Source organism: Camelus ferus, chromosome 10 (genome assembly GCF_009834535.1).
Source record: "Camelus ferus isolate YT-003-E chromosome 10, BCGSAC_Cfer_1.0, whole genome shotgun sequence".
Lineage (NCBI taxonomy): Eukaryota > Metazoa > Chordata > Mammalia > Artiodactyla > Camelidae > Camelus > Camelus ferus.
In genome coordinates, this window is record NC_045705.1 from 34,322,937 (window position 1) to 34,338,509 (window position 15,573).

At 37.2% G+C, this 15,573-nt stretch overlaps 1 protein-coding gene and 1 non-coding gene across 2 annotated transcripts; both read right to left on the minus strand.

Annotated features, from left to right (window-relative positions):
• Positions 1 to 798: 798 nt before the first annotated feature.
• LOC102517348 (olfactory receptor 1440-like) lies at positions 799 to 1,847 on the minus strand. The gene has a single exon (XM_006193640.3). It carries the CDS (start codon positions 1,828 to 1,830, stop codon positions 799 to 801), a length of 1,032 nt encoding a protein of 343 aa, XP_006193702.2. The 5' UTR covers positions 1,831 to 1,847.
• Positions 1,848 to 12,969: 11,122 nt separating this feature from the next.
• On the minus strand, positions 12,970 to 13,041 carry TRNAG-ACC. Its single transcript has one exon. It is a non-coding gene; the product is annotated as a tRNA-Gly (tRNA).
• Between the last annotated feature and the right edge of the window lie 2,532 nt (positions 13,042 to 15,573).

Sequence of the window (15,573 nt, forward strand, 5' to 3'; positions counted from 1 at the left end):
ATAACTACTATATGACTCAGCAATTCTACCTCTGAGAATATATCCCAAAAAATGAAAACACTATTTCAAAAAATGGATGAACCAAAATGTTCATAGCAGTATTACTTAAAATTATCAAGATATGGAAGCAACATAAGTGTCCATCAACAAATGAGTGGATAAAGAATATGTGATATATAAATGTATATATACATATATAAACAATAGAATATTACTCAACCCAAAAAAAGAATGAAATTTTTGCCATTTGCAACAACACGGATGGACTGGGAGGGTCTTATGGTTAGTGAAATAAGTCATATGGAAACGCAGGTATTGTATGATATCTCCTATATGTGGAATCTAAAAAATAAATTTGGTGAATAGAACAAATCAGAAATAGATTCACAGGTACAGAGAACAAACTAGTGGTTACCAGTGAGGAGAGGGAAGAAGGGAGGGGTAAGGGATTTAGACAGACAAACTACTAGGTATTAAATAAATAAACTACAAAGATACAATGCAGAACACAGATATAGCTAAGATTTTACAGTAACTGTTAGTTGAATGACAAGTTTTAAAATTGTGGATCATTATGCCATGCATCTGAAACATATAAAATATTGTACATCGACTACATTTCAACAAAATAAAGAAAGGATAAAATGAAAATTACAAAATAAACAAAATGGCACCAAAAATTAAGGAAGCTAGGTTTTCACTTACCTCTCTACTTAGCTGTTCTTGTGACTCACTAACCGTCACTTACATACTCACACCCCTGTCTTCCTTATAAGGCTAATAATATCAGCCCAAATCTTATTGATACAGAGATAAATGTGTTGCCTTCTTTGTCATTGTCTTGAGGGCCTCTTTGATCTCCTTGTTCCTCAGACTGTATATAAGAGGGTTTAACATGGGGATAAGGATAACATAGAACACAGAAAGCACCTTGTCCTCCTTCTTGAGGTGGCTAGAGCTGGGAAGCAGGTACACAGAGAGGCCTGTGCCAAAGAAGAGTGTCACAATTGCCAAGTGGGAGGCACAAGTACTGAACGCCTTGGCACTACCTTTGATATAGGATATTTTCAGGATATAAACTGCAACGAAACCATAGGATAAGATGATAACAAGCAAAGAACAGAATCCAAAAATAATAGATACTAGAAAAAGCATCATTTGGCTGATGAAGGGATTGGAGAAAGACAAGGAAATAATCTGAGGTACATCACAGAAGAAATGTTGAATGAGATTTGGCCCACAGTAGTAGAGATGAAAGCAGGAGATTGTTACAACTAAGCTACCAAGGAAACCACTCCCAAAAGCCCCAGCAATCATATTCTGACAGAGGCCAGGAGACATGATGGCTGAGTATTGCAAAGGGCTACCAATAGCAACATATCTGTCACAGGCCATGACAGCCAAGAGGCAGCACTCAGACAGACCCATCCAGCACCCAACAAAATACTGGGTGGCACAGGCAATGAAGGAAATCTTTTTTTCAACTTTTAAGAAATCTGAAAGTATCCTTGGGCTGACAGAAGAAGAATAGCTGATGTCAATAAAAGACAGGAAACTGAAGAAGAAGTACACAGGTGTGTGGAGGTGGGAGTCCATCTTGATTAGGATGATAAGACCCAGGTTCCAGATTAGGGTCACGAGGTAGATCCCTAGGAAGATTGGGAAGAGGATAAGCTGCAGCCTTTTTTCATCTGAGAGTCCCAGGAGAACAAACATAGCCACAGAGGTATGATTCCTACTGACTTCCATGGACCTGTTTGGTGCAAGCCGGTGAGAAAAAGTGAGAGAAGGGAATGCTTTTATTCTACAAACAAAAGAAATACTCTTCATTTTTCATTCACGTGTGACTAAATATATAATATTGAATCATCAATGTCAAGTTAAACTATGCCTTTTGCGTATAATCACCAACCTCAACTGAAAACTTCTCTTGGATAAATATTGTAACTCTCCATTTGGGGAAAGAAGACAGTAAATGCACGACATTAGTACATATCCCGTTAAATACATGATTTTATGCTTTTCCATTCCATATTTTAGAAATTTATGAGAATTTAAAATAGACCAAATTAGGAAATTTTGTCATCTCTCTATGTGGTGAAAAGAATGATCCTGGTTAGGCATGACTCTGATATTAACTCAGTATTTGAAGAAGCCCCTGAATCTCACTAGGCCTCATATGTAAAATGATGATGATGGAGTAGGTGTTCTCGAAAATCTCCTTGAGTTAGTTAGTCTGTAATCAGGGATGGTGGGCAATTCTGTAACTACCTTTCTGCTTTCATAAAGCCTTGTGAGATTAAAAAATAATGTAATGGGATGATGGGAAGAGTCACACACCATGAAGCAGCTTGGAAATGTGTCTTCACCAGCTTAATGACTCTACCAAGGCTCCTGGAAAGTTAGATAAGACAAGGTTTAAAAAGCCATTATGCTCCCTTCCTTGCAGGTGCAGATTTTTTTTTCTTTCCTCAAGTTATAGATACTTACAAGTTAAAGTATCTCAGTCATTCTTGATTTTCTTTGAGTCAGTGATACTTTGGAACCTGTTGGAAACTCTGGGCTCTCTACCCTGCAAATTGATACCACTTAAAACCATTGTATATGATTTTGTTAGATTCTCGATTCCCCCCAGGATCTATTCATTTTCTCTTTAGAAAAGTATGGTTGAACTCATGATAGGGTTAGGATGCTAAGCAATAGGTATGAGTGTTAAGAAACTGAGGCAGTGTTTTTAGAAGCCCTTTTCACATCTCACTGGAACAAATCCAGAGTAGGCAAGCACTGAGTCTTCAGGCCAAATAGTAATTAAACAAAATAATATTGTTGCACCAGACACTGAATGCTCTCTTCAAGATGCTATAGGTGTTATTCTTTGTAGATGGTCATTAGAACACCTCCCAACACCAACACATTTTTATTCAGATAAACTCAGACTACAAAAAAATATCAGAGGAAGCCTTCAAAGGTAGAAAACAGCCATCAAGTGTAGCCTGGGAACTGTGTTTATGGAAAAAATGTAAAAGTCTTGGAGATTTCCCAAGAGAAAGGCTGTGACATTTATGGAATAAACTATGTCAATGAACTACACATATTTGTCAACATTAGCCTCCAAAATGTCTTCCATTTCCCCAACTACTTCCTAATCCCTCATAGCAAAAATGTGTAAATTGGGAAATCCCCATAGACGCAAAGGTTACACCCTGAGAAGAAAGGTTAAATGGTTCATTTCCAAAAATGAGATCAGTCACTACTTCATGGTGCACTATTTTGAGGATTCAGAGGAATGAAGTGATTAATTAGAAAAGAAAGTCAAGATGTTTGCCATCAATATGGAAGGGGAAATGGTAGCAAGACAGACTATGCATTTACCATTCCAAATTTAGGAGTGGATGCATCATTCAGAGAGAAAATCAACAAGGAAATGCTGGACCTGAGCCATACACTACACTAAATAGGGCGAACAGAAAAATTGAGGAGCATTCCATCCAATAGCATCAGAATACACATTTTTCTCAAGTGCATAAGAACACTTCCAGGTAGATCATATGCTAGAACACAGAATAAGTATTATGAAATTTAATATTAAAATCAAACCAAGTATCTTTTCCAACCACAATATGGATGAAACTAGAAATGAGCAAGAGGAAAGTGGGGAAATCTACAAGCATGTGGAAACTAAACAGCACACTCCTGACAAATCAATGGGTCAAATGAGAAGTCAAAAAGGGAATCAAAATATCTCTAAACAACTGAAAAGAAAAACATAGTACATCAAAGCCAATGGAATGCTACCAAAGCAGTTCTGAGAGGGAAGTTTATATCAATAAATACATATATTAAGAATATAGAAAACTCTCAAATAACATCCAAAATTTACACCTCAAGGAAATAGAAAAAAAAATAATGACCTAAGTTCAAAGTTAGCATACACACAAAAAAAGTGGGGGGAGGATAACAAATCTAAGTGGAAATAAATAAAATAGAGACAAGAAAAACAATTTTTAAAAAATCAGTAAGTCTCTAAGAACTGATTTTTGAAAAGGTAAACAAAATTGATAAAACCTTATCTAGACTAGAAAAAAAAGATAGAAGACTCATATAAAATCAGAAATGAAGGAGGAAACATTACAAGATCTACTACAGAAATACATAAGTTCATAAGAGACTACTATGAACAATTATATACTGACCAATTGGATAACTTGGAAGAAATGGACAATCTCCTAGAAATATATGACCTAACAATATTGAATCAGGGGAAAAAAAAGTCTGAATAGAATAAAGAGTAAGGGATTGAATCAGTAATCAAAAACCTCCAAAGACAGAAAACTCCAAAACCAGGTGACTTTTCTGGTGAATTCTGTCAAACAGTTAAAGAAGGTTTAATGCCATTGCTTCTCAAACTCTTCCAAAAAACTGAACATGAGAAAATGCTTTCAATCTCATTTTATAAGGACAGCATTACCCTGATATTAAAACCAGATAAGAACCCCAGAAGAAAACTATAACCAATATGCCTGAAATACAGAGATGTAAATTTTTTCAACAAAATATTAGCAAATCAAATTCAACAGCGCATTAAAGGATCATACACCAGGGTTAAGTGAATATTATTTCTGAGATGCAAGGATGGTTCAACATACAAAAAAAAAAAAAAACAATACCTGTGATACACTACATTAATATAATGAAAGGTAAACATCATATGATAATTTCAACAGATACAGAAAAAACAGTTGACAAAATACAACACTCTTTCATGATTAAAACCGTCAACAAAATGGATATAGAAAGAACATATTGCAATGTAATAAAATCCACATAAAACAAATCCACAGCTAACTCAATGGTGAAAATTTGAAAGTTTTTCCTCTAAGAGCAGGAGGAAAATAAGGATGCTAATGCTCACAATTCTTTTCAATAGAGTGCTGAAAGTCTTAGCTAGAGCAACTGGGCAAGATAATAAAGTAAAAAAACATCCAAATTGGAAACAAAGACGTAAAATTCTCATTGTTTGCAGATGATATGACCTTATATGTAGAAAACTCTAAAGACTTAACCCAAAAGTGTAAGAAGTAATCACTGAATTCAGTAAAGCTGCAGGATATAAAATCAACATTCAGAAATCAGTTGCATTTCTATAAAATAACAATAAAACAACTTTTAAAAAAAAACTTTTAAAGCTATCCCATTCAGATTAGAATCAAAAATAACAAAATGCTTAAGAAGTATTTTTAAACCAAGGAAGGAAAAGATCCGTACAATGAAAACTACAAGACCTTGATGAAAGAAACTGAAAATGAAACACAAATGAAAGATAGCCCAGGTTCACAAATGACAGCTATACCCATGAATAGGAATACCAAGGATGCTACAGTTTTATGGATTAATTTGGGGAATTTCCCGAGATATCATTGACCCTATAGATAGTCAGGCATCATTGTCTCTAGGTAGGTGTAGATTCAGATCTCATTTAGAGGCATGTCAACCCAAAAGGGACATATATTAAAAGGAAATCAAAATAATTATTATTATATAAAAACAGATCCTCAAGGGAACAAATTAAATTTAAAAGTGTCCTTAGGATAAATTAAGATAGGAAACATAGACAAACATGTTTTTATCATAGTTAATTCCTTTGAAATTCAGTAAATTATTATTTTTGCTTTGGCACTCAATTAACTTTTAAATGTATTAGGCTTTGCAAACATTACCTCACTTGATACTATATGATCCTTTACCCTCATTTTACAGGTAAAAAAAATCAGAAAATAGCAGAGTTAAAGATAATATCTTTTAAACAAGTTTCAACTGTATAGCACAAGGAACTATATTCAATATCTTGTAGTAATCTATAACGAAAAAGAATATGAAAAGAAATATATGTATGTATATATATATGACTGAACCATGATGCTGTACATCAGAAATTGATGCAACATTGCAAACTGACTGTATTTCAATTTTTTTAAGATAATATTCTTAAGAAATTCCAGAACTGAGAATCAATATCTACACCTCACCCCACAGTAATACCAGAAAATTTAGGTTGCAGATTAATCTTTTGCCTGAAGGTTAGAGCATCGGAGAATGGAGAAAAGAGAACCCAAGGAAGAGCCCTATGTGGAGGAGAGAGACATAAGGGAGAGGGAAGGATTGAAAAATGGGAGAGACTGTGGACCATAAATTTTGCTCCAGGAAGCTCCTACTAAAAGAATCACATGGCTATAGTGATAGCATAGAATCCACTGTTCTCTATAAATCTTGCTCTCACCTTGACCCAGTTCCCCAGAAGGACAGAGTTCCAGACAAAGATTGAAATTGTATATTTCTTTTCCAAAAGGATTTTCCAGTTGTGCCCTACTGCTCTCCACCATGGGAACTTTTGGCCATGAAATTGACTGTGTACTCACAGCCAAAGAGATGTCCACACTGGAAATCCTCTTAAATGTGTTACTAAAAGCAAAAGTGGAAAAAAAATTAGAAAGATAATTGATGGAAAAACGTCTCCAGGTACTTGCCCTCTGGAGTCATGGCTTGTCATGGAGCTTTTGTCCCTGCTAATTTCATGCCCCACTTTATCATGTCTCTTCTGATTCAGTTCTCTCTTCCCTTTGGATCTACCATGATCCCATGATTATAGCTTCTTTTTTAACAACTTGGAGTAATTTAAGCTGAATGGGACATGATGACCATCTAGTCCAATACCTTCCATTTCCAGTGAGGACCTGAAGCCTGTGAAGCTAAGAGATTTACCTAAGATAATATAGCTATTTGGTAAAATAGTCTGATAACAATATACTAGACATATGGACATGTCCCTGTTTACAAAGAACTTTCATTTTAGATAAATACATACATACATTTTCTCAACTACCTGATCTAAATCAATTATCACAGCAGGACTGTGAGGCAGACATGGCATTATTTCCTATGCATAAGTGAGGAAATCAAGGCAAGAATGAATCAACAGAAAATCAAGTAACAATCAAGCTAAGAAGAAAGGAAAGAGAATTTTATTCAAGCCAGACTGAGGATTATAACCTGAGGAACAGATTCTCAGAAGCTCTGAGAACTGTTCCATTGATCAGGTATTGGAGATGCAGTTTTATACATTTTTGAGACAAAGAATTTTGCATGTCATATTGACAGGTTAGCATTATACACAAAGTTCATCAAATATTTTTTTTGATAAGTTATGCATGGGCACAACAAGCCTTTGGTCAATGCAACCCCTTCTATAAGATGAAAAAGAAATATTAATGTTAAAATTACAATGCTGGCTTCTGAATAAAGGGACAATTTTTTCTCAAAGATTGATTTCATCTTCCTGCCTTGAGGAGGCTTGGTTAATGTATAATATAGATGCACGTTGGGAAAGACCTACCACAAAAGGGATATCTCATTTATTTTTCCTTTATGTCTTAGTTTGGCTGCCTTGCCATAGAAGTATTTATGATTTTCCCTCATAATCTTCCCCCTTTTGATCATAACTCTTTCATTAGAAAGCATTAGGTGATCAATTATTTGGTCCTTCAAAGACAAGTTAGTTGCTTATCTGTCCTGGATTCATCATGTCCCTTGATGCTGGGTCTTAATAGCCCAGTTCTTTCTTTTGTTTTTAGAGTATTATGCCAGTAGGATGCTTGGCAGGGAATTGAGGTTAATTCAAGGATGTCCAATAGGACTTATGCTAACTGTATCTTATATGTGCATTGTGCATGTCCATTATCGTATATAGAACTATAGATGTGATTGGCAGTTTAAATTCCTCTAAGCATTACTTTCTTTCTTATCAGTAAATAAGCATGAAATATATCAATGGAGAAAAGTTTCCTAGATTATACATTTGATCAACATCTCAGTTTGTTGTACAATCATTGCATGTATGCTTTCAGCAGTAGACTTAACAGCAAGCAGTGATACAATGTTATGAGTAATTTGATAGCTAGGAAAAGGATAATAAAGCACATTATGAAAATAATAATTGTCTGTAAAGCAGAGCAAAAAAAATTTGCCTAATCCTAAGGGGAACCATCTAAACAGGTCATTTGATGGGTCAGTCTTTCTTACATCTTGTAACCAATTTGTTTTTTGACAAATTTTTTCTAGGTGTGTCACAACCTCTCCAGAAGTGTTGATGTGAATGCAACAAGTAGTGTCAACAATAGCACAAATGCCTCCTTGTTTGGCCAGTAGAAAATCTATGGCAATTCTGTTATTTAATACTACTTGGGCTAAGGAATTTAGGGACTTCTGTTGTGCTGCAATCCTTTTTGCAGTTTCTTCAGCCATTTCACCGATGGTGGCTGATAGATTTCTAAGCACATCCCTGGTTACATGTATTCCTCCAATAGGAACCAATATTCCTAAAAGATTTTCACCACCACGTACTTTGGTATCCTCATAGCATAGTTCTCTTGACTCCATAATGGGGAGGAAAAGGAGGTCCATCTGCCTCTCTGTATATAGACAATGGGGTAACATAACTTTCCAATAAGCATAAATCTTCTACTTGCCAGCTATTAAGACATTTATGAGCTCGCCCTTGGGAAGGTGAGTAGGTTCCAAGACACAATCTGGGTGAGTACAAGTGATTACTCCCAGAGTGCTTTTGTTCATAGCTTTGTTAATTGGAAGTCTTGTTAACACAATATTAAACCATGGGTCATTTCTCTTGCAGGCTTTCCAAAAACTACCTGTATGATATTTGACTGTGGGGGAGTGGCTGGCACAAGTGACTTGTATTTTTCTCTTTTAAACATCTGTTGAGCAAGGGACTGGAGCAAAAGGGTCTTAGGGTAAGTTGTGTCCAGTCTCTTAGAATTGAAGACAGTGTCAGACAAAGGATGGACATATATTAATATGCTGGGGAATTTGAACCTGAAAGATCTGAGTATGGACACCTGAAAAGTCAGTGACAGGAATTCCAAGGGGGTTAAATTGGCCTTGTATTGACCAAGGAATTTGATGACCAATACAACAATCAGTTAAACTGGCCCCAGTACCTATACGTTGTGACAGTTTTGCTAAAAAGATTTCTTTCCATCCTAAACACTGGGGGAAAGACATAGCTAGAAATAGAATGATAACTTGCAATTAGGATAGAGATACAGATATTTTCATATACAGACAGTTTGAGCTAGTAAGATAGGCCTTACAGGCCTGGTCCAGACTCTTGGGTTAGCTGTCTAACACTGCTGCCATTTTATTCTCATCCTGGCTTGGTGGGGCCTTTCTTAGTTAGTCAAAGCCAGTGTCAGAAATAGGAGTTGCAGTCCATTCAGGAGAGGAGGCCTTTTTTAAAGTGAGAAATGTGAATTCAAAAGCTTACTCCTTTAAGTTCTGCAGCACAGGGATTTGCTTACAATACCTGATATGGTCCTTTCCAACGTGGTTGTAAGTCCTTTATTTGATGTCTTTTCTGATAGACAGAATCCCCAGGCTATAAACTGTGGTCCTTAAAGTCTTCATCACCAAGGAGCTGGGGAAGGAATTAGTTACTAATTTTTCATTGTCTTTAAGGTTTTTGATGAATCCTTGACAATAACTTAAAATATCACCTTTAAGAAGTGCTGGTTCATACATACCTCATTTAGATGCATAGTTAACCCAGTAATTATTTCAAGAGGAGACAATTGATATTTACCAAAGTGACCTAAGGTTGAGGAGTACCAAGGGAAGAGCTTTGGGTCATGGAAGATTAAAAGCCTCCGAAATTATAGCCAATTGTGTTTTAATTGTGCTATTCATCCTTTCCAGTAATAGTGAAGATTCAGGGTGATAGGCACAGTAAAAATACTGCATTATCAACCAAATCTTACTGTTACCAAGTAGAAACTCATTCTGCTCAATGCAGGGCAAGCCATCAAATTGGGAGATGAGGTGTTGGGACAAGGAATAACAACTCTATTTGGAAAGCCGGCCGACTGAGAAGATGGGGGACTGATGTGCTAGAGAACCATCTTCCCCAAGTCAGAATTCAGACTCCATTTATACTACAAAGAGGAGGGAATATGGAGTCAGATTAGTTCTTCCCTATTACAAATGGATTTAATAATCTGTCCAGCAAAATGGATTCCCCAGTTGCTATGCAACTCAGGAGGAATTCCTCAAACTTGAATTATTCTTTCCAATATTAATTTGCCTACAGTTCAGACTGTTGCTCTTCTGCAAGAAAATTCCCCTCACCCAGTTTGAAAACATGCATATCATTGCCAGGATGAATTTGTAGCCTTGAGAGGAAGGCACCTAGATAAATTCCAGTTGCCAAACTTCAAAGGGTCCCTTAGGAATGGGAAAGTGGCCTTGAGAGCCATGAAAGGGTTTAGCAGGATTATATTTAAGACAGACAGAACATCAGTCATAAACCTTATGAGCTACAGTGGGAGAAGGTTTCCAGATATATTGTTTTCCCCATAATATCATTTTTCAGGTGCCCAATGGGTCAGGGAATGTACATGTTGGAATAAGGGTAATTGGGCACTTACAGGTACTTTAAGCCTTTTATTTGATCCAAAACACATTTATGAGATGGAGTCAGAAAATCCCCCCTTTTTCCCCCGGGCCTGCTTTTCATCCTCTGAAGCTAGTTCTTGAGCCTGCAAAAGAAATTTCTTAATATTTTCATCAGAGTTATGTTTGAGCAGAAGACATTCTCAAAGGTGGGCAGGGGGCAAGATTCAAGGCAATAGTTTTGGTTTCTATTAAGTCAGATTTAGAATGTCCAGGTATTTTAATGATAGCCAGCTGTTTTGTCAATTGATTGGAGTCTAATAGTTTTAAGATTAGCTGTCCATTCTTTATAAGCTGACCAAAAAGAGGTGAGAAATCCTCTGTTTCCACAGCATCTCAAAATCATGAGCCACTCCAAAGGCATAGTGGCTGTCAGTATAAATATTTGCTATTTGATCCTTGGCTAACTGACAAGCCCTAATGAATGCAATCTATTCTACTTGTTGGGCTGATTTGGTTCTGGTAAATAAGCACTTTTCAGTTATTTCTACCACTGAAGTTATTGCATACCCAGCTGGATAATGTCCCTGCACATCCTTTAAATAGGATCCATCTGTAAAGCAAATTAGATCAGCATTATCAATGGGAACTTCTTGTAAGTCAGTCCTAGGAGTAAGAAAATGGCCAGTGGTAAAGTGGTAGTGGGTGAAAAGAGTAACAATATTTTGCAAGAGGTCAATCTACTCACAGAATAGTGTTGAGTATGATGAGAATTTCAGAGTGGTTCAACTGAGTGAGGAACATAAACGGTCAGAGAGGAACACACTACAGGTTCCTCAGTAGTGGCTTTTCATAAGAGAGCTGTCCTCTGAAATAACCCTCATACACAGTGAGAGCCCTTTTGCCAGCAAATCTAACTATTGACTGTAATGTCCTGTGGGTCAACGCTGGTCACATTGCCTCAGTTTAATATACCAGAGTGTATCCTCTATCTTCAGTTTAAAAAAAAAAAGGAAAAATGGTCATTTATAATTAGGATGGCCTATGCTGGACCCTGAGCTAATGCAGATTTTAAAGCATTTTGGCCTCTTCTCTTTCTATCATCCATTCAATTAGGTCTAGTTGGTCAGACTTAAAAATGCATAGAGAGGTTGGGAAAGAGGGAAAAACTAGGTACCCACAGCCTACAACATCCAGTTAGACCTAGAAATCCTCTTAGTCGTTTCTTTGTTTGGGGAAGTGAGAAAGCTGGGATTCCCTGATTCTTTCAGAGTCAATCAACAATCCTTCCTTAGATACTAAATGACCTAAGTATTTCTCAGTTGGTAAGCAGAACTGTAGTTTGTCTTTGGACACCTTATGCCTCTTAGATGCTGATTGTTGCAACAGATGGATAGTGTCTCCTTGGCAGTCCTGTTCAGTTCTAGAACACAAAAGTAAATCATCCACATATTGAATTAAAGCAGAGCCATTAGGAAAGTATACATCAGCCAAGTCAGCTTTAAGTATCTGAGAAAAAATAAGTAGGTCTTTCAGCATAGTGCTGGGGCATAACCATGCAGGTATGCTAATGGCCTTCTCGTGTACAGGCAAAGCGGTATTGGCTTCTTTTTCTACTGGAATAGTAAAGAATTCATGACACAGGTCTATTACTGAGAAATAACAGGAATAACAGTGTCCCCTGGAATGGCCAAGACCAGAGTGTGAGGATTAGGAACCACACGATGGCGAGGGCTCACGATGTTATTTATAGCTCTCAGGGCTTGAGAAACCCTTTAGCCTTTTCCGTTTGGCTTTCTTACAGGTAAAGTGGGAGTAATGCAAGGACTGGTACGAGGAATTATGTCTTTTCTTAAGGAATTCCTAACTAATAGGTCTTATTCCACTTAATGCCTCTGGCCTTAGTGGATCTTCCAATATTGGATAGCTTGGAATTACCAACAGTTACTCTAATAGGAGCAGCCATTTTAACTTTCCCAATCTCTGAGGAAGAAGAAGACCACAATTCCTTAGGCATTTGTAATAGTAAACCATTAATTTCTTCCTAATGTGTCTGAATTTTCATTTCATAACCACTTATGTTCTAATCTGCCTCTATATCTTCTAAACATAAAATCATTTCATCTTTAGGTGAAAAGGTGACATAAGTGTTATATGACTCCAGAAAAGTCTCATCCAATCAAATGAGTTGGACTACATTTCATCAAAAGGAATATACGTCTCGCTGTGATAGTTCTAAGCGGAAGAGCTATTGGCTCTGATTTTGAAACCTGCATGGGAAAATTTGAAACTCCTACCATTTGAATTGATTGTTTACTCTGAGGGAGAGGCAATGAATAAGGATAGGGTTAAGAACAGATAATGTCGCCCCACCATGTCTACAAGGGCCTTAGAAGTTTCCCCTCCGATTGTTATTTCAGTTTCCCCTAAGGTATTTGTGAGGAGAAGGGGAAATGCTGTCTTGAAATCAAAATCCTCAGAGCACCCTTGCCTGTTTTTTTTTTTTTTTAATGGAAGTACTGGGGATTGAACCCAGGATCTCATTCATGGTAAGCATGTGCTCTACCACTGAGCTATACCCACCCTCAATTCTGTTCTTTTTAAATTTTGCTTTATTCTAAGCCTCACTTGAATTTGTGGCAATCTCACAATGAAAAAGAATATGAAAATGAATTTATGTATATGCATGACTGCGACATGCTGTACACCAGAAATTGACACATTGTAACTGACTATACTTCAATTAAAAAAATAAAAGTAACACAGTATTATATGTCAAATATATTTCAATTAAAAATAAAATTTTTAAAAAGGACACATACTAAATACCAAAAGGAGAAAAAAGGATAAGGAAGTAACAGCAAGTTACACCTAACTAATTGTTCAATAAAACTGAATCAAATGAATAAAGAAGGCTAGCATCTTCATCAAAGATGTTAATTGGCTGAAGCAGGAAAATCTCGTGTATGGTCTTCTGTTGAAAAACTATCAGGGATGGCATCTATGATAAGAAACAATCCCAGAACCTTCAGAGATCTGAAAGCCACAGACACCAAAAGTGTTAAACAGAGAAGGAATATTTGCTTTGCCTTCTGGTGGAAAAAAAGAAAAGAGAGAGACTGTAAGAAAAAAAAAAGTGTCATCCAAACAGACAATGTAGATAATACAGCAAATTATAAATAGTATGTATAACAGGAAATAGACGGAAAATTGGACTGGGAGGTGTGTGGAGATGCAGGACTTCTCAGAATCCACCTCTTCTTGATTAGGCTCCAGGACACCTCCCAGCTGCATCTCAACCCCAGATAGAGTCTCATTTCCAGTTGTATTCTAGACTGGGGGTCAAGATGAAGGGTGAGATGACCCCTGCCAGGTTACTTCTTCAGTTTATAATTGTTAGAAAATGAACTATGTGTTTCTGTGTGTGTTTGATATAAGCACTTCCTTCCTCGGGTCCATATGGATCAGTCTTGCTTCTTAAGGATTTCTTAAGATGAAAATAACCCAGCCTCCCTTTGCATAAGAGGTTTTATTAGAATAACACGAATATACCACACAATATCAACAAAACCCTTTACAGACGCCAGCTTTGCTATTTATGTTGAATAAATCTAACCTGGTATCGTGATTCTCCCTCAGGAGAGCTTTGTTCTGAGAGAGATGAAACCTCTGTTCTTCCATGAGGTCTCTCTGGATCCCAGATGCCTGATTTATTTCTAGACTGTGGTCCCACCAAAGTGTGTGGTCTGCCTGTCTTCCAACCAGATGGTGCCAGCCATCTAGTCTGGCAACACTGATGGAAGATGCTGCCACATCCCGTTTATAACAGTTCCAAGCCATGACTGCAACAGCCCACTGACTATTTCTTTACTTGCCCCTGGGCAGATTCATAAGCAGCATTGCTCATAGGAGATTTTGGCCAGTGTTAGAAAGGGAGTGGGAAGCATGAAGAGTGAGGACAGAATAAAGGCAGCAAAGGTCTGATACAAGCAGTTGGTGTTTCTTCCCCAGTCACTTAAGAGATGTTACAACAAGGAGACACACCAAGAGTTCAGGGAAGGTAATTGTTGATCAAGCTAATGGGAGAATGCTGGGATACGTGGTTTCTCTCTTTCCATGCAAGACAGTCAGACTCTCCCTGCCCAGTTGTAGGTCAGGGAGACCCAAATCAGTTATCTGGACACAGGGAAGTGAAATGGAAATGTTTCCTTAATTGCGTGAATGATCAGAATAGGCAAGTTCTAGGTTTGCCTAGATTTAAGACTAGAAACATGAGACCATTAATCTTTAGAAAAAAGTTTAAAATCTCATCAGAGCTCACTTAATGCATCAGTCACTAATTGGGGAGTATGTGAATGAGTGTGTGTGTGTATGTCATCATATATACCCACCCAAAAAATTAGGGGAATGTAGGTGGACAATAATCAGGTTTCCTGAAGATGCTAAAAATGAAACCATAAAACAAGTCATAATAAATAATTAAAATGTATAAAAGAGGCATTTTAGAGACAAAATATTTCTTGTATCAAAAGAAGGAAAACCTGTCAATTAATCAATCTGTAAATAATATATTGATTAAAAAGAAAAATGGTCACTTAGAAGAGAGGGAAATGAATGCTTGCAGAGAAAACTTAGTAGTGCCCTGGCGCAGGGGCTCAGCCTGTCTGGACTCCGTGTCCGGGCATCTCAGGCGCTGACACACATCATCCACTTTGCTTTGATTCCTTTCTTTCCAAATAGACTTTTGATCACAACTTGCCTTTCCATGTGGTTTCTTCAACAGGACGAAGAATTGTGCCACTGGCACAAGTACAAGCTTGGCGGCTTTGTTCTTCACGGAAAACTAAAAATGGCATTCTGGCTTCTGCAGCTAGCTATGCTGAGCTTGGTTAGCTTCTGTCCATCTGGAAAAGATTCTCAGAGGTCGCGAAATGAGCACCATGCCCAGGATTGTGGTAATTTTACTAAAGTGAATTCGTCCCCAGCTAGCTAGCCACCCCCTGGAGACAGCTGTACCCTGTCCTGTTTCAAATGGCTATAAATTACCTGATTCTTTTAGTGCCAAAAATATTCTGCTTAATGCATGCCTGTTCATATGCTCCATAATAAATGCGC

Excerpts from the sequence above, each read along its gene's own strand:
- LOC102517348 (XM_006193640.3), bottom strand. The coding sequence starts at position 1,830 with ATGAAGAGTATTTCTTTTGTTTGTAGAATAAAAGCATTCCCTTCTCTC.